Source organism: Pelophylax lessonae (assembly GCF_965119305.1).
Source record: "Pelophylax lessonae genome assembly, chromosome: 1".
Taxonomy (NCBI): Eukaryota; Metazoa; Chordata; class Amphibia; order Anura; family Ranidae; genus Pelophylax; species Pelophylax lessonae.
In genome coordinates, this window is record NC_138768.1 from 379564341 (window position 1) to 379590063 (window position 25723).

The 25723-nt window shown below is 44.6% G+C and overlaps 1 protein-coding gene across 3 annotated transcripts in view; it reads left to right on the forward strand.

Moving 5' to 3' along the window:
• RCL1 (RNA terminal phosphate cyclase like 1) overlaps window positions 1-23673 on the forward strand; it is a 61107-nt gene extending 37434 nt beyond the window's left edge. For 2 of the 3 annotated variants that reach the window (XM_082274017.1, XM_082274018.1), the window contains 2 exons: window positions 22761-22864; window positions 23339-23673. In XM_082274017.1, the coding sequence (XP_082130143.1) occupies window positions 22761-22864; window positions 23339-23486 (252 nt within the window). In that variant the 3' untranslated portion in view covers window positions 23487-23673. The remainder of the gene's footprint in view (window positions 1-22760; window positions 22865-23338) is intronic. The other variant, XM_082274019.1, reaches the window with a different exon arrangement.
• The last annotated feature ends 2050 nt before the right edge of the window (window positions 23674-25723 follow it).

A 25723-nucleotide genomic window follows, 5' to 3' on the forward strand; every position in this document is an offset into this window, starting at 1 on the left:
AACTTTCTGCATGAAGCAGTGTATTGCCAGCTGTGGCTTTTCTGAATAAAGTGGTTGATAGTTGACCATCATCTTCTTTGATGATGGTAATATCAAGGAAGTCCACAGATTTAAAGTCATACTTCATAGTGAAAAATAAGTTCATATTATTCTCATTCAGTCTAGTAAGACACTCTTTAAGTAAATCCACCGGGCCATCCCATACCATGAAGATGTCGTCGATGTATCTCTGCCACAAAAGAAAGTGGCAAGAGTACATCGACAAGTCTTCATTGGTAATGATTTTATGCTCCCACTCCCCCAGGTACAGGTTCGCGTAGGATGGGGCACAGCAAGTCCCCATTGCTACTCCCTGTACCTGGAGGTAGTGGGAGCCTTGAAAAGAGAACACATTGTGTTCTAAGATAAATTTTAACAAATCCACAATAAATTTATTGTAGTTTGGTTCTTGTTGTCCCCTTTGTAGCAGAATATTTTTGATGGCCAAAAGGCCTTTGTCATGTGGTATAGAATTATAGAGGCATTCTGCATCTATGGTTACTAGAATAGCGTTCAACGGAATGGTAACATTTTCTATAATTTGAAGCATATGAATAGTGTCTTTAGTGTAGGATGTTAAACCAATTACATGGGGTTTGAGGTGGGCGTCCACAACACGGCTGGCAGTTTCTGTTATACTACCGTTACCCGATATTATGGGGCGGCCGGGTGGATCTCTCAAGTTTTTATGGACTTTAGGTAAACAGTAGAATGTGGGAGTACGTGGATGTGATATCCTCATGTACTCCCACATCTCTGTAGTAATGGTGCCAGTAGTTCTGGCATCATCAATGATAGCATAGTATTCTTTATTGAATTGTTGGACTATAGAGGCAGAAATTTTTTGATAACACGTTGTATTGTTTAGAAGTTTATAGCACATCTTCTCATAATCCCCATTGTTCATTAGAACAATGTTCCCCCCCTTATCACTTGGTTTTAAGGTGATGTTATTATCTTTTTGGAGGGTTTTAAGGGCTTTACGTTGGTTTGGGAGGAGGTTATCTATAGTAGGGTTGACGTTTAGTTTGTTGATATCTTTTGAGACTTGTCTCACAAACAAAGCTATTGTGGGATTTTGATTTAATTGAGGAAATTTTGGAGATTTTTTCTTGAATTTTTTAGTTGGAGCTGGATCCTTTTTTTGTGTTTGTATGGATTCCTCATCAGAAGAACTGCTGAGGTTTTCCCAAATTTCTTGGTCATCGTAACCACTCTCCTGTAACAAAATATTTAAATCCCTGAGGGCTCGATATTCTGCCGCTTTTAATTTGGAGTCAGGTCTCTGCATTTTATCCGCTTGTTTGAAAAATTTGCTTTTGAAAAAAATATCCCTTGCAAAAAGATTAATGTCTTTAATGACACTAAATTTATCTGTTTTCTGACTTGGGCAGAAAGATAATCCTAAATTAAGTAAATCCTCCTCCTCCTGGGTTAGAATATGAGAAGAGAGGTTTATAATGGTTAATCGATTTTGTCGGTTATCTTTACTGCAAAGGAGTCCATGCTGGCTTGTGTTTTGACTGCCAGTCGCGTGTGAGGCTTCCCTAAAAAAATCCCCTTATTTACCGTGCCTTGAGTTTTATTGCCTGTCGTCCCTTCAGGTTGTGATCCGCTAGGATCTTGGTTCTCATTAGGGCCACTCATATTTTCACTAGTTGTAGCGTCGTTATTTCTAGATTGTGATGTTTGTCCTCGTGGTGTGTTAGTTTTAGTCTTAGTTTTATCTTTGTTTTTTCTCATTTGTGGATAGTCCGCTCGAGGACGACCACGTGAGTTAGATTGAGAGGAATTAGAGGCAGATGAGTCAGAGGAATGATAATCACTCCTCTTGTATTCATTTCTGCGTCTTGTATTCCGTTGTCCTGAATTCCATTTATATGCTTTACCTTCATTAAAGGCTATCCGATCTCTCCAGTATTTTTTCTCCTTTCTTTGTAATATTATTCTGTTATAGTCCTCCAGGTAAGTTTTTAGTTTTACCTCTTGTTCTATATAAAGAGGAGATGTTTTTAAAGGAGTAAGTTGTTTATTAATAGTAGAAACCTCTGATTCTATATGTTTCAATTGTTTTAAATATTCCGTTTGGAGAAGAACCATTAAATTTCTTGAGCATTCATTAAGAATCCTCTCCCAATCTTGTTTCAATTCCTGCGAAATATTTTCCAACGTTGGGAAGATCTGAATCCTCAATCCTAGAGGATTCAGACCTTCCTTCACATATTTATCGAATGTTTTAATATGCCAGTGTAGCGCTGACTTTTTTTCTAAAAATCTTTTTAGAGTAGAAAATAGAGTGTAGATATCTGATTCTATTTGTTCCTTTTGTTGAAATTTACTCTCAATACCTGACATTAACTCCTCCCATCCATCCCCCTGAAACCCTCCCATCTCGAAGATGCGGTATAGGGCAGGCTATATAGATAGCCTGATAGAGGGTATATAGGGGAAATCTATTATGGAAACTATTTCCCACCTTAGCCCTTTTAAAATGTAAGAAAACTAGTAAATTAATTAATCTCAAAAAAGTGGGTTACCAGGTAGTTATCTAAAAAGATGGGGGTAGGGTGTGTTATCCACCCGAAACGTAAAGTGTAAAATGATATAGATAGCTACCGGGTAATTGGTTACCATAATCCCGTCATAAATTGAAAGAGAAACCCCCTTAGGTTGTGGGACTTTAAGGGTAACAGTAAAGGCTCTCATAAGAGAAATTTTAACGTGAAGTTATTATAAAATTATTTATTTTGTAAAGTTGTGGTTGTAACAGACAATCATCATAAACTGTACATGTTTGAGTCATAGAATCAAAAAAGCATGAATGATACAATACAGTTGTAGGTACATAGCAGAGTCCAACGCGTTTCAAACTGTTTGTTTTAGTACATAAATCTTCCTCAGGGAGTCTGCATATGTTCCTGAAATACATGGTCAAATGTAAGTTCCAAGAAACAGAATATATCTAAACATTTTACAGTGAAAACTTTTTTATACATGTAAAAAATATATTATTAGCATCTGCGACCACATGTTGCCCTTAAAGAGGTCCTGGAAAGCCTCATGCTGGTCCAGGATACTCCTAGAGAGGAAACCTACTCCCAAAGATTGAAAAGGAAAAAAGGAAAAAAGGGGGGGAGGGAAAAAAGGGGGAAGAAGAGGAAGGGGGAAAGGACAAAAAGAAAAAGAAAAAAGAGGGAAAGGGGGGGAAAAAAGAAAAAGAAAAAGAAAAGAAAAGGGGGAAGGATGAAAAGACCCCTTGTGTTAAAAAGACATACCTGCAAAACAGTAGAGCCCAAAAGAAGGTTCCCCTTCGGGGGGATTTGAACTCCCATGCGTTGAGAGCTAGAGTCAGGTATAAGGATTTATTTTGTATCTGAAACAGTGAGTATATTTACAACTGTCAGAGATCCAAGGTTAATGTAAGTATGTATATAAACATTATTACAGAGAATATTCATGTAAAATTCACCTGTTATGATGATTTTCATGTAGACATATAAAGAGGGGAAAAAAGAGAAAACGAAACCAGGAAAAATAGGGAAAAAAGGGGAAAAAAAGCTAATTTTTCCCAGGAAAATATTATCTTCCGATGTATATATCTCTTGGATTTATTGAAGTGGGATCCTATCAGGGGAAAAGGAGATATATCTTTTCAGCTTTGGTAGATCAGGATAATGTATATATTATATTTAAGTAGTATGATTAGAATAGCTCTTACCTCACTAATTTATTGGAGGGTGTGGGGTATCTCATCAGTTTCCAAGAGTTTTGGGGAGACCTATATCTTCCCAAAGGGAATATAAGTCCTTGCCTGAAAGGTATAGGACAAGGATAATATGCCTATATAGGTATACATTTTGCATATCTTATTATTAGTTAAAAGTAGGTATTCTACCTGAGACGATCATACCGTTCTGATTGAAGCCTGTCGTCACCGTATCCAATGAGGACAGCAACATATCATCCTATGAGATATAGGATGTGATCTAAGATTACTCGTCCTATGAATCCTGGTAGTCACATAGAGAAAAAAATAAGATAAAACCCTCTTATAATAAGTTGCCTTCATAGTTAAGAAAAAAGTTTTTGGTTATATAGGTCTCCTCCAGAGTACTCACTGTTATGTATGGATATCGGCGCAATAGGCGTTCGGTGTTGCATCGGAGAGATAGCTCTCCGTTCTGGCTCTCGGCGTCCCCTTAAGTACCCAAGTGTCCAGAGTCTCGTGGTGATTCTCGCGGGAGTTTTGTAAGTAGTTACGTCATATCCGTCTTTTACCACCGGAAGTTCCCTGGACTGGCGGTGACATCACATCCGCCCAAATCAAAGGCTCCGACGTGTGTCATTTCCGCCTGAAATGCCCGGAGATTATTCCGCTGGACTGGCGGTGACGTCATATCCGCCCTTTTCTCTAATAGACTCCGCTAATATGTCCGCCTAAGTTGTAGCGGTATAGTCATGCGGTAGATACATAGAGGGGGGATAATTTTAATTAATTTTAATTTTTAATTGAAGGTGAAATAAACATTGTGAATGGAATAAATAATACCTATCTATATTGTATATGGAGACTACTAGTGGACACTTGTTTTAAAGAAAGGGGAAATCTGTAGAAGATAACGCCCCAGGCACGGGTGATGCGTATATCCCCTGGAAAAGATTGACCAGGGGTTTCAGGATGAGACATATGGAGCATAGCAACCAAATGTTAACGTCCCGGAAACGCTTGTTTCTCCAGATGTTTGAGGGGCCTAATGGTGGTCCCCATAGGAGATGTCTCACCCGTGCCGGGCTCTCATTTGCAGGGGAGCCCCCCGAGGGGAAAGAGAAAAAGGGATGATATAAATGCCATGTTGGTGTCAATTACATGGACAGGGATACAAGTTGGCTGGTAGGCCTACACAATGGGAAGAAAGAAAGAGATAACAGAATCTAGAAAAGGGGGGGTTTTTTTCAAAAAGAGGGAAGGGAAAGCCTCTAGTGCACAGGAGAGGGGGGGCAGGGAGGGCAAAAATTCCCCAATTCCCGATGTTAAATCACTCTGCCTTTCATATCTGAAGGCCAGATGAAAAAAAAATCCAAGAAGCTGAAATATGTCAGGAACCTTGTAAAGTACATTACATATTATTGGTAATAAAGGTTGTCTGTCAACTTTTAAGTTAAAAAAAATATGAACAGGAATATAACCCCAAGTATACATGTTGTGTTCAAATATATTGATAACTGATTTAGACAAACTGACATCAAATGAGATTTTACAATGTATTCATCTCAATCTGGAGCATGCTTGCTCCCTAATCAGTCACAAGGGTTAACGACATATTGATTAATGATGGCAGCAAAAAAAGTCATGAATGATGCCAATTTATTTTTCCAAATTACCTGTGGGGCCGTATTAAAGTGGGCCGCATTTGGCACGCGGGCCGGACTTTGGACATGCCTGGTCTAGGTAAAGCTTGTAGGAGGAGTTTTCATTCTTATTTGACTGTCCTATGAGGCTGCAGAACCCCTGACCCTTTGTCTGGACAGTGCTGATCACATGCACCCACCCAAGAAAAACTCTCTAGCAATACACACCAAACTGAGGATGTGCAGCTTGGGGACTGTGGATGAAGGGGAGGATCAGAGAAGACAGGCTCAAACAGCCTTTTTACACAGTGTGCAGGATTACCCCTTAGGTTTCATAGTGAGTATAACAAGCATGCTCTACTGCATATACAGGCTGATTTTATGGTTGTGGGTTTAGTAACACTTTAAATGTGGTAGTGTGCACTGTATCTATCCTCCCAAAAATATCTCTAAAATGTTTCATAATAAACATGAGGTAACAATGTAATTTCAGTCAGTTTGTTAGTGTTCAGGTTTCCCAGAAATATGTCCTTTTTTTTCTGGTATCTGCACTATGTAATGAAGAGCTAAGTATATATTTATGCTGATGCTTAGTGCAACATAGACTGCACAGTATGATCTGCTCTGTCATTGTGCCCAGGACAGCTGCCCAAGGTCTCTGTGCTGGCAGAGATTTTCCCTGGCTCTAATATGTTACAACCAGATGCAAATTTAAACCAAGAAAAGATTCCATCAATGTCACTTTTGTGCTGTTTCTCCCTTTAAAAATTGTTATATGAAGACCGCTGCCGTTTGTTCAAGACGATGGGAAGACATCATTGCAATTTCAAGGTAACATTCCTTTGTAGGAAGCTCATTCATATTTGGTTTTAGTTAATAAATATCAGTAAGGCAGCTTGCCCAGAAAGCACAACCAACTAGTGACAGGGTGACGCTAAATCCTTTAATGTGCAGGGGCAAGCTGCAGAGAAATAACTATACCTTCTGTAGAGAATGCTGGAACCGGTCATTGATGACTTGGAGTATAACTTTTTTTCTTTTATAGGGTTCCATGCATGTCAATATGCGGTACCTCAAATACTTGTCTTAGGTTAACGCAGGTTTTCTGGTTGAATGCAATAGAATCTGCCACTTATTTCAGTCAGTTTAGAATTTAACCCTAGATTATTAAGCCTGCAGCACACATCCTAGCTATGAAATTTGTCTGCATTCTTGCACTGAATTTTATTAATTGGCAGAGGGTTCTGGCTGTAGGCACTTGAAAACCTATCGTTCATAACTCGTACATAAAAAGGAACTGCCTCCAAGCTAGTTAATACAGGGCTCGTGTCTACACCCTTCTGGTTACATAGACTGTTTAGGATAGTTTTTTTTTTTTTTTGCTGGCTCATTTTTAGTATCAATGGTTTTGTGCCACGCTTATAAATGGAGCGTGTTTGTTGCTGTGCAGTCCCCTTTATCTTTAGCCCCATATAGCTGATAAGTGTTGCAAAGTTAATAGGGTTGAAAAAAGACAGTTCAACCTGTGTGTGAGTAAGTGTGTTTTTTTTTTTTTCCAGACTCCTTAAACCTTTCATACACCTATATAATCTGCTCACTGAGGGGAACTTCTTAGGGCTGGAACATGCAGAAAGTACAGCAGGCACAATTTTTAGAATCGATTTGCATGGTACTGCAGCATCATGCGTTTTGATGGCCGCAAATGCAAGGAAACGCGCGTTTAAGGGTTTTTAATGTCTACGCTCTTGCCTAAAACCACTACCTAGGAAGTATACCACTGAAGTGTTAGGTCATCAGTCTTTCTGTGTAACTTTTCTGGTGATTGGGAGTGTATGAACATTGCTTAAGGATGCTGACTTCAAGTCAGGCACCCTGTCAGGTTCCTACATTGTTGGATGTCTCCAACATTATTAGTCTGAGGTTCACCTTGCCCCCTTTTACCATTTTCTTAGTGTTTAGTCTCCTATGGATATTCTGTCAGCACAGCACTACAACTTTTTAATTTTTGACTGGGAATATTATTTATATATATATATATATATATATATATATATATATATATATATATATATATATATATATATATATATATATATATATATATATATATATATATATATATATATATATATATATATATATATATATATATACCTGCCTTTACATGAATGGTATCCCAGTCTGTCTGTCTGGTTCAATTTTGAGTTTGCCAACCCTTTACACCTATTACCGCTTCCAATCTTCTGGGAAGGCTGTCAAGATAGTGTAGGAGTGGGTCTATAGGAATGTTTCAAACATCTGTAATAACCCAAGCACTCACTCGGTTAGGGATTATAGGTGTGCTGCTCTCCTTGAGTGGGGAAACTCCAAAACACTGAAAGCAGACAAATGGATGGGAAAGGAGGGAGAGGAAGGTTGGATGAGGGGTGGAGGGTGGGAAATAGGGTTAGTGGATAAACACTTAGCCATCCATAGCCTATAAGGCTTTCTATCCAATGACCGAGATTGGTGGGAAATAGGAAGAGTGGTTAAACGCATAGAAAGCCTTATAAGCTATGGATGGCTACCTAATGACACTGAGGTTGGTAACCCCCCCCCAATATAAGGTATTTCTGTATGTTGATACGAACACTTAGTAAGGATGTAATATGCACAGCCCTTCTTCTTTTTTTCTTTTATCAGGGAAGTCTTTAACCACCTGCCGCCCGCGCTATAGCCGAAAGACGGCTACAGCGCGGGCTCTTATTTCCGGGAGGCCGTCTTTATATGGCCTCCCAGTAACAGGCTCCCAGCGAGCGCGCATCGGGGAAAATCTGTGTCGGCCGTTTCCTTTGGACACAGCCAATCACAGATCGTGGTGAATGGCCAATCGCAGTGGCCATTTACCACGTGATCGGAACATCCAATGAGAGATGATCTCAAATGTAAACATATGAGATCATCTCTCATTTCCAGCTCTCTTCCTCACACAGAGACTGCAGTGTGAGGAAGAGGAGAGCCGATCAGACACAGAGAAATGTAATCAGGGCACTGATCACCAGTGCCCTGATTACACAAGAGGTAAATAAAATGCCTACAGTGCCCGCCATCAGTGTCCCCCCATCAGTGCCAACAATCAGTGCCCATAGTGCTACCAGTCAATGCCCATCATTGGCTGCTCATCTAGGCACTGATGGGCACTGACTAGCAGCACTATGGGCACTGATGGTGCTGCCCATCAGTGCCGCCCAACAGTGCTCATCAGTGCCGCCTCTCTGTGCCCAGCAGTGCCGCCTCTCTGTGCCCAGCAGTGCCGCCTCTCTGTGCCCAGCAGTGCCACCTCTCAGTGCCCAGCAGTGCCGCCTATCAGTGCCACCTATCAGTGCGCATATTAGTACCTCCTCATCAGTGCCACCTCATCAGTGCCCATAAGTGCCACCTCATCAGTGCCGCCTCATCGGAGCACATCAGTGAAGGAGAAAAATGTATTTTTCTCTTACGTCCTCCGACAGTCGCCGCCCATTCACAGTCTTCACTAATGGGGTATTGCTTCCTCTCTGCAGGAGTTTCTAGGCAAAAGACTTGTAAAAGAACAATTCATCTACATAGTCACACCCATGGGGGCTGTCCTAGTCCAATACCCCCCTGCAATAGCCATCCCAACTCAGTTTGCCTTCTGCCTAGCTTAGGAGTGGATAGGATTCCCTGTGCTGAGGCTAGGATTTCTTTTTCTAATGATTCTGAGTGTGACATGGTTGCTGTAGGTAGCGTAGCCCTTTCGAGGTCTCGCTCTTCTCAGGACCCGCAAGGGTCTGAGGGGGAGGCGTGGGTTGCAGGGGTGGATGATTCCCCCCGGGTCGCCCGAGGAACGCGCAGCTATGGATGCGCTGATTCTTGCCGTAAAGGAAACACTACATTTGGAGGATGAGCCCACTCCTCCGGGCGTTGTCCTCTTTTGATACACACAGGACCCGCAAGACGGCGCAGGTTTTTCCTTGCCCCGTAGAATTTCACCATAAGGTGAATGAGCAATGGCGTAATTTGAAACACACCTTCGTGGTGCCTAAGAAGTTTCAACTTCTCTACCCATTTGAGGCTACTACGGTTGCGCGCTGGTGTGCGTCTCCTCAAGTGGATCACACGGTAGCCAGATTGAACAGGGCTACTCTGGTCCCCACCGAGGACTCTCCGGTGTTTAGGGACCCTACTGATAGGAGGCTAGAATCTCTTGCTTGACATGCCTACATGGTGACGGGTTTCATGCTCAAACCTATTTTTGCCTCCGTAATGGTGGCTCAGGCTGACCAAGGTGCTAAAACGCACCCTCGTGGCTGACTCTGTCCCCCCCCCCACTACAGTGGAGATGGTGGATCAGATTTATCAAGGGGTCATGTATTTGTGCGATGCGGCCCTAAATGAGGCCCCTTTGGCGATACGCCTGTCCAGTGTCGCAGTGAATAACCGTTGACTAATCTGGTTAAAAAGCTGGTCGGCTGACCAGAAATCCAGGAAGATGGTGGCTGATATCCCCTATGCGGCTCTCACCTTTTTGGAGACTCCCTGGATGAATTGGTTAAAGGAGTCACTGGGGGTAAGAGCACTTTGCTTCCCCAAGAACCCTAAGGGAAAATTTTTCCGAGGTAAGAGGGGCTCCTCCTTTAAACCTAATCAGGGGTCCTTTCGGGCCTTCAAGGGCCAAGGTGGCCAGAAGCAGCCCTGGTTCAGCAAACAAAAATCCGGCCAAGCTGGGACGGCGGCTCAGTCCGCCTCTGCCTGAAGGGGCGCCCTCACCCGTTTCAGGGGTGGGGGGGGACGTCTGCGCGGTTTCCTCCAACCTTGGCTGCTCCGGATCACGGACAGGTGAGTTCAGGAAATCATTCGGTCAGAAAACAAGATCGAATTTCTTTCTCGGCCGGCAAACAGATTCTTTCCCTCAAATCTTCATTTGACCCCAGGGCGGTTGCAGGACTTGCATCAGGCGGTGCAGGATCTCCTTGTCCAGGGGGTTGTCATCCCGGTGCCTCATCGGGACAGGTTTCGGGGGTTTTATTCGAATCTGTTCACTGTGCCCAGAAAGGAGGGCAAAGTGCATCCGATTCTGGTCTTGAAAGCGCTGAACCGCTTTGTGCTGCTCCAGTTGACGTCCCTCTGACGAAACGCGTAGGGCGGAGTCTCGTACATCACAACGTCCCTTCCGGTTAACGGCCGTGGAACGCGGAAGCATCCCGGCGCGAACCAGTCTTTCTGATCCAGATCATCGTAACGAGTGAGTGTACTGCGCTTTTTTCATCACTGCATAGATTGTTCATTCACAATGGGGCCTTCTCTCTGTTTGAGCACCTAGGGCAAAACCACCGGCTCAAAGCTGCTCCCCCGCAACGGAGAAAGGATCCCCTCAATACCACATACTGACTGTGGATCGTTGAACAGGTCGTATTACTAAAACGCCACCTAGTGGCCAGTTTGGATTTCACTTAGCAGCATTTCTTCACCATTTTAATCACATTACGTGTGGCACACATCAGGCATCTGTGACCTGGTAAAATACACCTGTGGTTGTGGGAAGAACTTTTATTTCACGCTTTGTCACAATATTTATGTATCTTGCTTTTTCACATACCACTATATTTTGTTGTGGTTGTTGATTTGGACATCCTTTACAGTTTGAATAAACACATTGTTAATTTATTATGCACTAATTTCTTAATGAGTTTTTACTCACAATAATTGGTGACACTTTGACATTTGTTTGTATTCTTTATTTCCCCATTATTTTCACTCACACCAGTTCGTGGCACTTTATTATACAATCACCTTAAGGTAGCGCCGTTACCAATCGTCACATCCAAAACTTTTTATTCAAATCTGTTCACTGTGCCCAGAAAGGAGGGCAAAGTGTGTCCGATTCTGGTCTTGAAAGCGCTGAACCGCTTTGTGCGCGTTTGAATATTCCGCATGGAATCACTCCGCTCGGTGGTGGCATCCCTGAATCCGGGGGAGTTCCTGGTCTCTATAGACCTGAAGGATGCGTATCTGCACATCCCCATTTTCGAGGGTCATCAGAGGTACCGCCGATTCGCTATCGCGGAGGATCATTACCAGTTTGTGGCGTTACCTTTCGGTCTCGCTTCGGCTCCAAGGGTCTTTACCAAAGTGTTGGCGCCTGTTCTGGGCCTGTTGCGGGCACAGGGCATTGCGGTCTTGGGATATCTGGACGATCTCCTGTTACGATCGAGTGCCAGTCAGAGCCTGTTGCGCGATCTGTCCGCTACGGTCCAGACGCTCAAGGAGTTCGGTTGGACAATCAACATTCAGAAGTCGACCTTGTCGCCTTCGGTTCGTCTCCCATATCTGGGAATGGTTCTGAACTCTGCTCAAGCAAAGGTGTTCTTACTGGAGGACAAGCTCGGACCCTACAGGACGAGGTCGGGTCCCTCAGGGACAACAAATCCTCGTCACTCCGGACCTGTATGCGGTCCCTGGGGTTGATGGTGTCAGTCTTCGAGGCGATACCATTTGCACAGTTTCACACGAGGTCTCCAAGCGGAGATCCTGGCCAGGTGGGACAGACTGCCTCAGTCCTTGGACCTGAGAGTGTCTCTGATTCGCCAAACCAGAATGGATCTCTTGTGGTGGCTTCAGTCCCTGGCGGTGTCGGACAGAAAATCCTTCTGGCCGATTCTGTGGACGGTGATAACCATGGATGCCAGCCTGTCGGGCTGGGGTGGCGTTCTGGGCAACCTGTCTGCCCAGGGCACTTGGTCAGAGGAGGAATCCTCCCTCCTGATAAACATTTTGGAATTAAGATCGATCAGGCTGTGCCTGCTTCATTGGTCGGCTAGTCTTCAGGGCCGTCCTGTACGGGTGTAGATGGACAATGCCACTGCGGTGGCTTACATCAATCACTAAGGGATCACCAGGAGTGCCCGGGCGGCCCAGAAAGTGACCAGTATTGTCTTGGGCCGAGACTCATGTCCCGGCAATATCGGCAGTTCACATTCCGGGTGTAGAGAATTGGCAGGCCGATTATCTGAGCCGCCAGACCCTGGACCAGGGGGAATGGTCCCTGCACCCGGAGGTATTTCAAATGCTGTGTGCGAAATGGGGATCCCCGGATGTGGATCTGTTCGCGTCTCTGCTAAAACCACAAGGTGGAAAGGTTCGTGGCAAGAACGCGCGATCCTCTGGCAGACGCTTCAGATGCACTAGTGGTGCCTTGGCATCAGTATCATCTGATGTATGCCTTTCCTCCGATTCGGTTGTTGTCCAGTTTCCTTCGCAGTTTGGCCTCGGAACAATCACTGGTGATTCTGGTAGCGCCAGACTGGCCTCGCCGGTCCTGGTACGCGGACATCGTTCACCTGGCCGTAGAGCCTCCGTGGCGGCTGCCAATGCGGGAAGATCTGCTGTCTCAGGGACCGATCTTCCATCCTGCTTTACAGTCGCTGGCTTTAACGGCATGGCTGTTGAAAGCCAGGTCCTGAGAGACAAGGGTCTCACCTCAGAGGTCATTCCTACTTTGATCAAGGCTAGAAAAGCCTCTTCTGGTAAGATTTATTACCGTACATGGAAAGCCTATTTTGCCTGGTGTGAGTCTAGGGGTGTTTCTCCTTGTTCCTACTCGGTGGCGAGGGTGTTGGCTTTCCTCCAGACTGGTGTGGACCAGCGCCTTGCGTTGGCCACAATTAAGGGCCAGGTATCTGCACTGGCTATTCTTTTCCAGCGCCCTGTGGCGTCTAGTTCCTTGATTTGCACCTTTTATTCAAGGTGTGCGTCACTTGGCCCCTCCCAGAAGGGAGCCCTTACCTCCATGGGACTTGATCTTGGTTCTGTCCGTGTTGCAGCTTTCCCTGTTTGAAAACATCAGGGAAATTTCGTTACCTATGCTATCTAAGAAGGTTGCATTCCTGGTAGCGATTACTTCTGCTCGCAGAGTGTCAGAGTTGGCGGCGTTGTCTTGCTGCTCCCCTTACCTGGTGGTTCATAGGGATAAGGTGGTCTTGCGACCTAATCCGTCCTTTCTGCCAAAGGTGGTTTCGGATTTTCACCTCAATGAGGACATTGTTTTACCTTCGCTTTGTGCGAACCCTAAGCATCCAAAAGCAATTGCCTTGCATTCTTTGGATGTTGTCAGGGCGATCAGGGTTTACCTGTCGTCGACTGAATCCTTTCGGAAATCGAATTTTCTCTTTGTACTTCCTGAGGGTCCTCGGAAGGGTATGGCTGCGTCTGCGGGAACCATTGCCAAATGGATCAGACAGACCATTGTACAGGCCTATTCGTTGCGGGAACGGGTTCTTCCCTTCCCTGTCAAGGCGCATTCTACCAGGTCGGTGAGTGCGTCCTGGGCCTTCCGGCATCCGGCTTTGGTGGCCCAGGTGTGCAAGGCTGCGACTTGGTCGTCGATGCACACCTTTTCAAAATTCTATAAAACTGATGTTCTGGCATCAGCTGATGCCTCCTTTGGCCGCAAAGTTCTCTGTGCGCCAGTGCCATAGGGAACCCTGGTTTTGTATGGGTCCCTAGCTGTTGGGGTTGTTTTCCCCCTGGTTATTTGTTTTCCTGGGTTGTTGCTCATGTTGAGCCCTTTTTTGTTACCCAGAAGGTTACCTTTCTGTGCATGTAAGGTTCCTTTCTCTGATGTGGGTACTGCGTTGCTTTTCTGGCAGTTGTGTTGCCCACCCCTCATGTCTACACTGCTTTGGGACATCCCCATTAGTGAAGACTGTGTGAATGGGCGGCGACGTGTCGGAGGACGTAAGAGAAAACTGAATTTTTGTAAAATCTTACGGTAAAATTCCTTTCTCTGAGTCCTCCGACAGTCGCTGCCCCCGCCCCTCTTTTGGGGGGTTTTTTCTACACTAATACTGCTTGCGACCAAACCGAGTTGGGATGGCTATTACAGGGGGGTATTGGACTAGGACAGCCCCCATGGGTGTGACTATGTAGATGAATTGTTCTTTTACAAGTCTTTTGCCTAGAAACTCCTGCTGAGGGGAAGCGATACCCCATTAGTGAAGACTGTGTGAATGGGCGGCGACTGTCGGAGGTCTCAAAGAAAGGAATTTTAAGGTAAGATTTTACAAAAATTCCGTTATTTCCAAAATTTACTCACAGAAAATAAAACTTTTTTTTTTGTAAGAAATAAAAAATACCCAGAGGTGATTACCACCAAAAGAAAGCTCTATTTGTGTGAAAAAAATGTCATATGAGTACAGTGTAGCATGACCACACAATTGTCATTCACAATGTGAGAGTGCTGAAAATTGGTCTGGGCAGGAAGGGGGTGAAAGTGCCCTGAAGGCAAGTGGTTTTGATTAATGTGTGTGTATACATATAGGATCATTTTATTGCGAATGTGATGCTTTATATTTATACATCCTTTTGCAGGCTCAAGTTGCTGAGTGACCCACAAGATGGGTCCACATCTGACGGCAGGTTTTCCCTCCCTTTCCATATGTGTTTGGGTGGGTGTTTTGGAAAACGGGTGTAGGGCGACGCAGTCCCAGGGAGCGATGCAAGGCTAATGGATGGCCTGCATCACCTTGGGGCGTGTGCCCCCCTTAGCAGTGGCTCAGGAGTAACAAGACTGGGATTAGTTCTGTTAAGCGAGGTGGGCACGAAGGTGGGAATGTTGGTGAGTCATAGCGGGTGGATTGTGCCCCGGCCACTTCCCTCTAACTCTCCATCATCCCTCCCCCCCCCTCTCTGCCCCAGTTAGTTCCGCAAACAATAGGTTGGTTGCGTCGTTAACAGGAGCCATAACGGTGATGCGGCCCCGCCCCCAAAAGTGAGACGCAGCGGATCTGAGCGTTTCGGGAGACAGGACCCTGGGTGGACTTTGTTCGTTATATACCCTGACAGACTGCATCTGTGACATGAATAGACTAGGACAGTCCCGCAGGTAGGAATGGCTGAGCCAAGATTACTTGACAAGTGGGGTCCGAGTGCTAATCTTGGTCTCAGATCTGTGAGGGGATCGCTAGAGAGCTGGATAATATACAGGGTACACATTGCAATAGAGCGCACACAGTTTGGCTGCCCTCGGTCCCAATGCCTCTTATTGTTGAGTGGTGTCTCGCTATTCAAAGGTCCCATTATGGCACCAAACATATATACTGCAATATATGGGTTGACTGAAAAGATTTTCAACTGTCCCCGATGTTAGTCTACGATCCACACAGACTGAGCTCTGTTCACTTTACCACTACTTAGCTCCACCCAGTGCACATGGTAGAGGGACCTACACCTGCTTAGTCAGTATAAATGTAGAGCCTTAAGGACAGTGGACTAGCGCTGAAGGGAGCATGTCTCCTGAAACGCATTAGCGTTCCAAGTACAGGGACGTGTCCTCCTCATAGCGGTTGACATGGATATGCATTTTTATTCTTCATGTTTGTGAGTGTTTTTGGCTTTTTAATGAACTTTTTAAAGGTGTCGAAAGGTAATCCACTAGGCATTTGCGCCTCCATTCTTGTCTGCTTTCTATGGGAATGTTTGACAATTCTTTCAAAAGTGCGTTTTGTTGACGAGGGGCGTCTTCTCCTAGAAGTCTGTGCTTTATATGAGACGCTTAAAGTATAAGATTGTCGATACTTCACTGCAATTTCTTACTTGATGATGTATTGCTGTACTGTGATGCCCGTGGCGGCGGGTCCCCCGCTGCCGTATGACTATAGTCTATGCCACTCTAACTAGGCCTTTTGGGACTTGGAGACTTCCTCGTCTGTTTTTGTCTTGTAAGTTTGGTTTTGGTTTTGTATTGTTTGTGAAAAAGTTTTTTTTTCAATAAAAATTATCTGATTAAAAAAAAAAAAAGTGCGTTTTGTGAGGTCAGGGTGCTGCACAGCTCATCTGTAAGATTCAGAGACATGCAAAAATCCGGAATATTGCTGCACTCCTTGGTGACTTTATTGACATATTAAAATCACATCACAGGTATGACAGGAACATAACAGGTAACTCGTTTCGAGCTAAGGTCAGCGCTTTCTCAAACCTCTAAGTGATTTGAGTAAGCGCTGACTTTAACGGGAAACTCGTTACCTTTTATGTTTGTCATACCTGTGATGTGATTATAATACTTCAATAAGTTACCAAGGAGTGCAGCAACATTCCGAATTTTTGCATGCCTTAGAGGAAAAAAATGTGAAAAAAAAAAACCTGTAAAGACAAAGGCATAATGAGCTAGTATGCATTGCAAACTGAATGTGGAGGAGCGCAAGGTCTCGAACATCCACCAGCTCCATGATGTCGTCATGGAGGAGTGGAAGAGGACTCCAGTGGCAACCTGTGAAGCTCTGGTGAACTTCATGCCCAAAGAGGGTTAAGGCAGTGCTGGAAAATAATGGTGGCCACATGAAATATTGACACTTTGGGCCCAATTTGGATATTTTCCTTTAGGGGTATACTCACTTTTATTGCCAGCGGTTTAGACAATAATAGCGCTGTGAGTTATTTTGAGGGGACAGCAAATTTACACTGTAAGGCCCCTTTCACACTTGTGCGACTTGTCATGCGACTTGGGACTGCAAAATCGCATGACAAGTCGTTCTCCATTATTTCCAATGATCCCCATTCTTATCTGTGCGACTTGGAAGTCGCACCGACTTCAAAGTAGTCCCTGCACTACTTTTGCCATGATTTTGATGCGTTTTGAGGAAAAGACATAAGCCCAGGCAAACTCGCATCAAAATCGCAGCAAAATGTTTTTACTGGTCCGACTTGTCGGTCCTACTTTGAAAGGTTCCTGCACTACTTTGGTCCGACTTAAGCTCAATTTTAGCTTATAGTTTTGAATGTTAGTCATATCCAAAACCGTTCATCTTAACTGACCTGACTTGTGGCATGTGACTTGTGCTCTGGGGATCTTGAAGGGGAACCGGGGACAGGGAGCTTGTGTCGTTGTCCATCCAATCCCTCCCTCCCAGGGAGCATCGCTGGATCCTTATAGCGGTTACTTACCTTGTCACCGGGATCCAGCAATGTTTCCCTTCGGCATACGGCGGCCGAATCTTCCGCCCGATGCTGTAGAGCCCCGGCTTCCATCTCCTGCGACGTGACGCTCGCAGGGGGGAAGAACCAGCGGCAAATTTGAAAAGGTATACACACAAGCACACTGATTTCATTGCAAAATAAACTGATATTAGTTTGCACCCCAGTGCCCTTTCCTGCAGTTTTACTGTACTTTTTATTTGATAGATTGATAGATAGATAGTGATAGATAGATAGTGATAGATAGATAGTGATAGATAGATAGTGATAGATAGATAGTGATAGATAGATAGTGATAGATAGATAGTGATAGATAGATAGTGATAGATAGATAGTGATAGATAGATAGTGATAGATAGATAGTGATAGAGAGAGAGAGATGGTGATAGAGAGAGAGAGATAGATATCACTATATATATATATATATATATATATACACATATATACTGTGTGTGTGTGTGTGTATGTGTGTGTATATATGTATGTATGTATATGTGTGTGTATGTATGTATGTATATATATATATATATGTATATATATATATATATATATATATATATATATATATATATATATATATATATATATATATATATATATCTCTTTAACTTACTTATAGTTATTTTATATTGTAATTTTTGATTTTGTGTTTCAAACTATCATACCCGAGATGTTATAGAGCACCCACAGTAAAAAAAAATCATATGTAAATAGTTGGTTTGGGCTGCTCGTCCTTAAGAATTACATGCAAAAAAATTGTACCGCTTTCAACACCTAAAATCGGAAAGAATGATACCGCCAGGGAGGTTAAAGTAACACTTTGTTGAAGCACCTTTTTGATTTTATTACGGCACTCGGTCTTATTGGGTACGTGTCTTATCAGCATGGCACATCTGGACTTGGCAATATTTACCCACTCTTTGCAAAAACACTACTAATCTGTCAGATTGCCTGTGCACTCCACATATTTTCAATCTGATTCAGGTCTGGGCTCTGGCTTGGCCTTTCCTAAACTGTAATCTTCTGGTGAAGCCATTCCTTTGATTTGGATGCGTGCTTTGGGTCATTGTCATGCTGAAAGATGAAGTTCCTCTTCTCCTCTTCATGTTCAGCTTTCTAGCAGAAGCCTGAAGGTTTTCTGCACATATTGACTGGTATTTGGAACGGTTTATAATTCCCTCCACTTTGACTAAGGGCCCTATTCCAGCTGAAGAAAAACAGCCCCAAAACGTAATACTGCCACCACCATGCTTCACTGTGGGTATGGTGTTTTTTTTTTTTTTTTTGGTGGTATAGTGTTTTTTTTGTGCCAAACGTATCTTTATAGTTCATTGACGGAAGCAGTCTCGAATCTTATTAGTAGGGTTATACTGCCCCCCTACAGGAGTAGGACACTAGGCAGAAAAAAGTTCTGGCTACGCCTATGGGCAATGCCAGGGGGTATACCCTCTCTCTCCCTGCTATAGGATGTTGGGTTTAACCTGCCTAGTCAGGAGTTAAGACCTACTTCCTTGCTGGGATCTCTTCTGGATAGGTTTTTCTAGTTAGATTTTGCTCTAGATTTTTTTCCACTGAGATCTAAAAGTAATGAAGCCAGATCTGGGCGACGGGCTGGATATATAGATCCAGTGGTCACCCCAGCCGGCTAGCGAGCGTGCGCAGACCCCAGCTCTGCGCTAGGTCAGCCGCGACGTAGTCCCACTGGACGGGGACTGGCCCCGCGAGTTAAACGTCTCACCAGGTCGCATACGACCAGGTCTAGGCCTGAATAGCAGCGTTCCTATTGGCCAACAGCCCCCCACTTCGGCAGGGAGGGGCTCTGCCAGGAGATGGCGCCCGCCTGTTCCTGGTATGGTGAGTAAATGTTCCCCCCTCTTCCCTTGGTGGGTTTTGGGGTGGACGCAAGCCCCTCCCTAGGATGGTCGGACCCTCACAACCCCAGGTTCCCCTCTGTCCTGTTACGCACCCCCCCACTACTGGGGATGTGGGACAGTTGTAACTACTCCCGGGGGCTGGGACTGAGCGTCAGGCCGCAGGGGGGTGCGGCGACGGATGAATGATCGTGCGGGGGGGGTTTTACCTGTCACTGCTAGGGCCCCCCTTCTTGTCGATCCTGTCCAGGAGGCTGGGGGGTCCCCACGAGGGTCCTCGGTAGCTCCACAGGGCTGCCATTTTCTTGTAGCCCATGTGCTCTGCAAGATTTGCCGGCCATTTTGCTACACCCAGTGGCCATTTTGCTGTGTATTTCTAATAGGAATCACTGGCGGCCACCATATTTTGGGAGTTCCTGGAGGTGTTTTTTCTTAGTGGAGCCCCTTCCTATACCCTAGTGCTGCTCCTCAGACCTTTTCTTTCTGGATCAAAATCACTGCACACATGTGCCACGTGCTGTGCAGACGTTCTGGGCCTCCTTGTGTAGGGTGGTGAGTCTGGGGGAGGGTCTTCAGTGCGCTCTGCCTGACCTCTTGGGGGTGCTGTAGCGCGTTTGGACATTTAAAAAAAAAAAAAAAAAACTTTTTGCTGACTGGTTCCCCTGGTGCAACATGGACCCTGCAAAACGTGTCCCCACCTGACCCCCTCAAGGAGGCCGCAGGGCCCTCCGGTTCCCAGCTGTACATGTATGCACTTTTAGCGGTCTTGGAATCGTTTGTGTCCCGGGTGGAGGTGGCCTTTAAAGGGCGAGGTGCCAAAAAATGCCCTCCTCCTACCCCTGCCTCATCTGATGTCAGATTCTGAGTCTGATTCAGCCACCGCAGATGCGGGTCTCCCTGCCGGGTCTACTACCTCGCGCCCTGTCTCCTCTGACAGTGAGGCTGACATCTCTACCTCCGCCACCGCGCAAGAAAAAGACTGGTGGTGTCTGTGCTTGAGACCCTAAAAATTGAGGACGCAGCTGCGACTGAGGCGCAGGTTACGTTTGACACTCACAAGCCATCCAGAGCGGTAAAGGTTTTTCCCTTTTCCCGCGTATTTTGAGAACATGCTCAAAGAATGGGACCGCCCAAAGCATTCCCCTGGGTTGCCTAAGTGGATTACTAGACGCTACCCCTTTGAAGAGTCCCTTATAAAGAAGTGGACTGTGCTACCTACGGTGGACCCTCCGGTCTCAAGACTGAATAAAGCTACCATGATCCCAGTGGAGGATTCCCCGTCCTTTAAGGATCCTGTGGATAGAAAGGCGGCCCGCTATATGTACACCCTGGCGGGGTCTACACTAAGACCAGTGTTTACGGTTGCCCTGGTCTCGCAAACATTGACTGGATGGGCTAAGTTACTACGCCGTGACCTGGAGGGGAGACCTCTTCCTCCTGCCTTTTTGAGGAGCTGTTGGACCAGCTGGTGCAGGGGCTGCATTTTGTTTGGGATGCCGCGCTAGATACTGCTCCTTTTTTGGGCCAACTGTTGGTTTCAGCAGTGGTCCTCTGGCGTATACATTGGCTAAAGTGCTGGTCTACAGATCAAACCTCCAAAGAAGGCCTTGACTGATCTGCCTTTTCAAGGAGATTGCCTGTTTGGGGCTACCCTGGATGACATTATCAAAGGTCTCAAAGGGGGTAAGGGCACCTTTTCTCCCACAGGCTAACAAGGGTAAGGACCCTAGTCTCAGATGGGGCCCCTCCTTTTCAGCAGATAATGTTTTTTTTTCCTTCAGGGTCAATCGATAAGGCGAAGTCCTTCAAGGCCCCCTCGGGTGGTTCCAAGCGACCCTGGTCTGGCAAACCAAAATCGAGTTTCTCCAGACCTGAGGACAAGGCCCCTTCAGCCTGATGTGCACTCTCACCTGTATCTGGGGTGGGAGGACATCTTTGCCGGTTCCCGGACCTGTGGTTATCCCGGATACAAGACAAATGGGTTCACGAGGTCATGCGGTCCAGGTACACAATCGAGTTTTGATCCGTTCCACTGGTGAGGTTCTTCCCTTCCAATGTCCTGGCTCGCTTACAGGCTCTCTTTGGGATGGTACAGGACCTGGTACAACAGGGAGTAATAGTTCCGGTTCCGTGTGCAGAACATTTTCAAGGCTTTTATTCAAACCAGTTTACGGTCCCCAGGGAGGAGGTGCGTCCAATCCTGGACCTGAAGGCACTGAATTGCTTTGTGCGAGTTCAAAAATTCAAGTTGGAATCCGTTCGCACTGTAATGGATTGGCTTCCCTACGTCAGGGGGATTTACTGGTCTCCATAGAAATCAAAGATGCCTACCTTTACATCCCAATATATGCAGGACATCAGTGGTTTCTGCCTTTTTACCATTGGAGAGGATCACGATCAGTTTGTGGCGTTACCCTTTTGGTTTTGCCTCTGCTCCTCGGGTCTTCACAAAGGTGTTGGCTCCAGTCCTGGCGCTGTTACGACCGTGGGGGATTTCGGTCCTGGGTTACCTGGATGATCTGCTTCTCTGTGCCGAGTCTCCCATGATGCTGGTGACAAATTTCGAGATCACCATGAGAACTCTGGATCAGTTCGGGTGGATTCTGAACCTTCAGATGTCATCCCTGGTCCCCTCCGTGAGACTGGACTCTCTGGGTCTGAGAAAATGCAACAGTCCAAAACAGGCAGACCGCTCAGGTGAGATAGAAAATCAGGTGCTTGTCGGATCCGCCATCCAGGTTGAATTTCAAACAAAAAGTTAGTGACCGCACTCCGATTGTATGTCAAAGCATATGAAGTATTCATCACCACGAACATCAAACAAGACTAATACATTACAGGACAGGTATTTGGTTAAAGCGTTTCACGACACTGATGATCGCTTTCTTATAAGCGTATACCATACCATAAACTGTTCTTTGCAAAGATGCTTAAGGCTTCGTTCACACGGACACTAAGTGCTGTCAGCGTAAAGAGCAATTTGTTCATGCTTTGTATTAGAAAAAATGAGCTGTGTGCAGGCAGCCTATATAAAGTGAATGAAATGCACATATACTGTACAGACTCGCCCACACAGCTTAGTTTGAGGGTATCCTGAGTCTGTGCACCTGTCCCTGCATAGCTGTCAAACACCTCTATTTGCCTGTGTGAACGAGCCTTGAGGAGTTGACACAGAGACTGCGTAGTGTAAAACTTGTTTTTAACAAAGTGCAGTTCTTTGTTTTGACCACTAAGGGGCAGTGAAGCTACAACACACCATAATCACTAAGCCAGAATATCCTAAAATAAACATTACTGCTAGTTTTATTGATTTGGTTTTCCTTTTAACATGTTTTTGGTTTACAACCAAATGCCCTTAGATACCAGTCTTTGGCACAAGATGTTTGTGCTCTGATTGTTGAAGCTTAAAGACATTTGTGTAAGAAATCCCTGTTAACAATTCATTGTCTGCTGTTGCTGTTCTTGTACCCAGCCCTGGGGCCTGCTGTCCTTTGACCAGAATCTAAAGACTCACGTGTTTGTGTTTTTCAGGGAGGATGTGTGGATTCAGTGAATCAGAGCTTGGTGTTGCTGCTTATGACCCTGGGGCAGCAGGATGTTTCCAAAGTCTTTCTTGGACCTTTGTCTCCTTACACGTAAGTTTGCTTTAGTGATGTGTTGACTGCTGATCCAGATAATTACTTTATAGCCCTAGATTTTATTTTGTTTAGCTGGGGATGGTGGGAATATCTAGTGATGACTTGTGTTTTTTCTTTATACTGTAGAACAGCATTTCCCTGGCGGAGTCTGAGAATGTGAACTGCCCTTTTTCGGTTATCATGGTACCGGTACTTTATATATGATTGGTACAGTACTGTGATAACTGAAGAATGGTGGTGCCATCGAAAGACTGACTGCACTTTGTCTCACTGAACAGAATACAACCCTCATAGGAAACATAATGTTGCAGCATGTCGTAAATTCTAAAATGTAGCTTTTATTTGACTAAATCCATAAAGCTGGCTGAAAGCTGCATAGTGTTGCCAAGTAACTGAAGGAGGGAGTGTTCCTATTTTGCTGAAATGTGTAATTCATTTTTTTTTCACTCTGTTTTCCTGTGTGTTTGGCAGGATTGAGTTTTTGCGGCATTTGAGGAGCTTTTTCCAGATCATGTTTAAAATTGAGAGCAAGACCTATGAAGAGCGTAAAGGAGCAGAGAAAGTGCTATTGACCTGTGTCGGCGTTGGATTTTCCAATCTTAGCAAGACTATAAAATAACATGGAATTTAGGCTTTGTGAGCGCCTTGGTGTGCACCTGCAATGTCCCATTGGCTGCGCTCTCTGTACTGGCTTACTGGGCCAGTTTGAAGATGTTAGAACGGAAACAAGCCTTCATTGTTTATTACTTAGGGATGATCCTGCAGTTCCTCCTTCCGAAGGGCTGGTTAATCTAAATTGCCATATATGTAGAAAAAACTTTTCACATAACACATTAAAAAGAATTTCAGTGATAGAAAGCATGTCAATATCATTTCATTGAAATTCATATTTAGTGTACCTTTGCAATGCAAGTGCAAGTTTTTTTTTTTTTTTTTTTCTTCCTAGATTAAGTAATCTGATTTGAATATAAAGCCCAAGTTTAGTAAAAAAAAAAAAAGGGGGGGGGGAAAGAAGTTAAAAGATATTTTTAAGTAAAAATATGCTGCGGGCAGCTTCTTTGAAATGTATACAAACTGTAGAGTGAAACAAACTCACACAGTAACTGTTTCTTGGTGTGTTGAAGTGGGAAACAGCTTGTGTGTTAATCACTTATCTCCATCCCCTTTTGAATGTATTGCAGTGCTGTAGATGAGCACTGCTAGTAGTGTTGAATCAGCCCACTCTGATTTTAGAGTTGTAAGGTTTCTCTTTCACCTTAAACACTTGCATGCACAGTGGAAACTAAAACATACCTGTGAGTTGCAGTGGAACTAAACTATCTGAGCACCATAAACCAAAAATGCTATTAGCACAGTGGCTAGCACTTCCGCCTAACAGCACTAGGGTCATTGGTTTGAATCCCAACCTGGAGTTTGCATGTTCTCTCTGTGCCTGTGTGGGTTTTATCCAGGTACTCCGGTATCCTCCCAAACTCCAAAGACATGCTGGTAGGTTAATTGACACCTGTCTAAATTGGCTCTAGAATGTGAGTTGGGGACCTTTTTAGATTGCAACCTTCTTAAGGGCAGGGACTGATGTTATTGTACAATTATATATGTAACTTTAAGGTGCTATACAAGTACCTGAAATAAATGCATTCAATTTTAATATTGAAAGTGAACTCCCCCAGCCATCCATCCATCCATGTCTCCATGCTTTATTTTGTTGAGAAATCAGTTAGGGAAGCACCGTTTTAGCATTTCTGGCTGTGGCCGTCTTGAGTAAGAGCAGATGATTCATAAAGCATCCTGGAATCCATCTACCCTTAACTTAAATGCCACCTGGGGTGTATAAACTCATTTTGACCTAGGCCAGAAACCAAAAAGCTAAGGAAATGTGAAAAAAATAGATAAAACAAAGCATATACCTTTTTGTGTCTAAGGCCCGGTTCACACTGCCGCGACTTCAAAGCCAACATCCCGTCGTGACTTCAGCACAGCTTACATATAACTTTACCAGAAGTAGTGCGGAAACCTTTTTTCTAAGTTGCAGCGAGTCAAGTCGCTTGTATTAGAACAGTTCCATTGTATTTTTTGGGGCGCGACTTGTCGAGCGTCTTGTGCTCTCAAAGTCTGAGCGCATTTCTCATCAGTGTCTAAGCAGCATAAGGATTAAAAATGGTTAATGTTGATAGTTTAGTTCCACTTCAGAGCAGTAAGAAACAACGAGCAGGCAGGCTTTTATTGCAGAAGAGACATACACCATCTCTTGTGAAATAAAATGCCCCAACCTGCTTGCTGTTTTCTTCGGCACTGTAAACCTGAGCTGTGCATGTGCAGCTCAGCTTACAGTGCCGGGATGACTAGCTCCTACGCATGCACAGGAGTGATATCAACCCCCGCCAGCCAATGAAGAGGCCCGAAGACTGGCACTCAGAAGATCATGCCAGCAAGGGACCGTTGGACAGGTGTTTACCCTTTAGTTCTGCTTTTAGCTGATTGGCACCAGAATTTGTTTTCTTTGAGGTTATTCTACAATGTAGATATACCAATTTTCTTATCTTTTAAAGCTAAATGTAAAGTTGGTTAAAAACTGCCATGTAATGCAGCTGGACTAGCTTTTTAACAGCCGTGCACCACCTGCAAATTATTTGGAAACCTTCCTTATAGTCAGGTTGTTCAGGACAGAGCAGCTGGAGATATTCACTAACTACCCAAATGCATATAAAATAGCTAGGCATAGCTATCAATTCGTTTTAATGCCTAGATAAAAGTGACCACACCAAATGTAAAATTCAGACTGCAGTTTGTTTGTTTTTTTTTTTCTTTTTGTGCTATCAGACTTTTAAAAGGACAATATTTTTTTTAATCCACTTT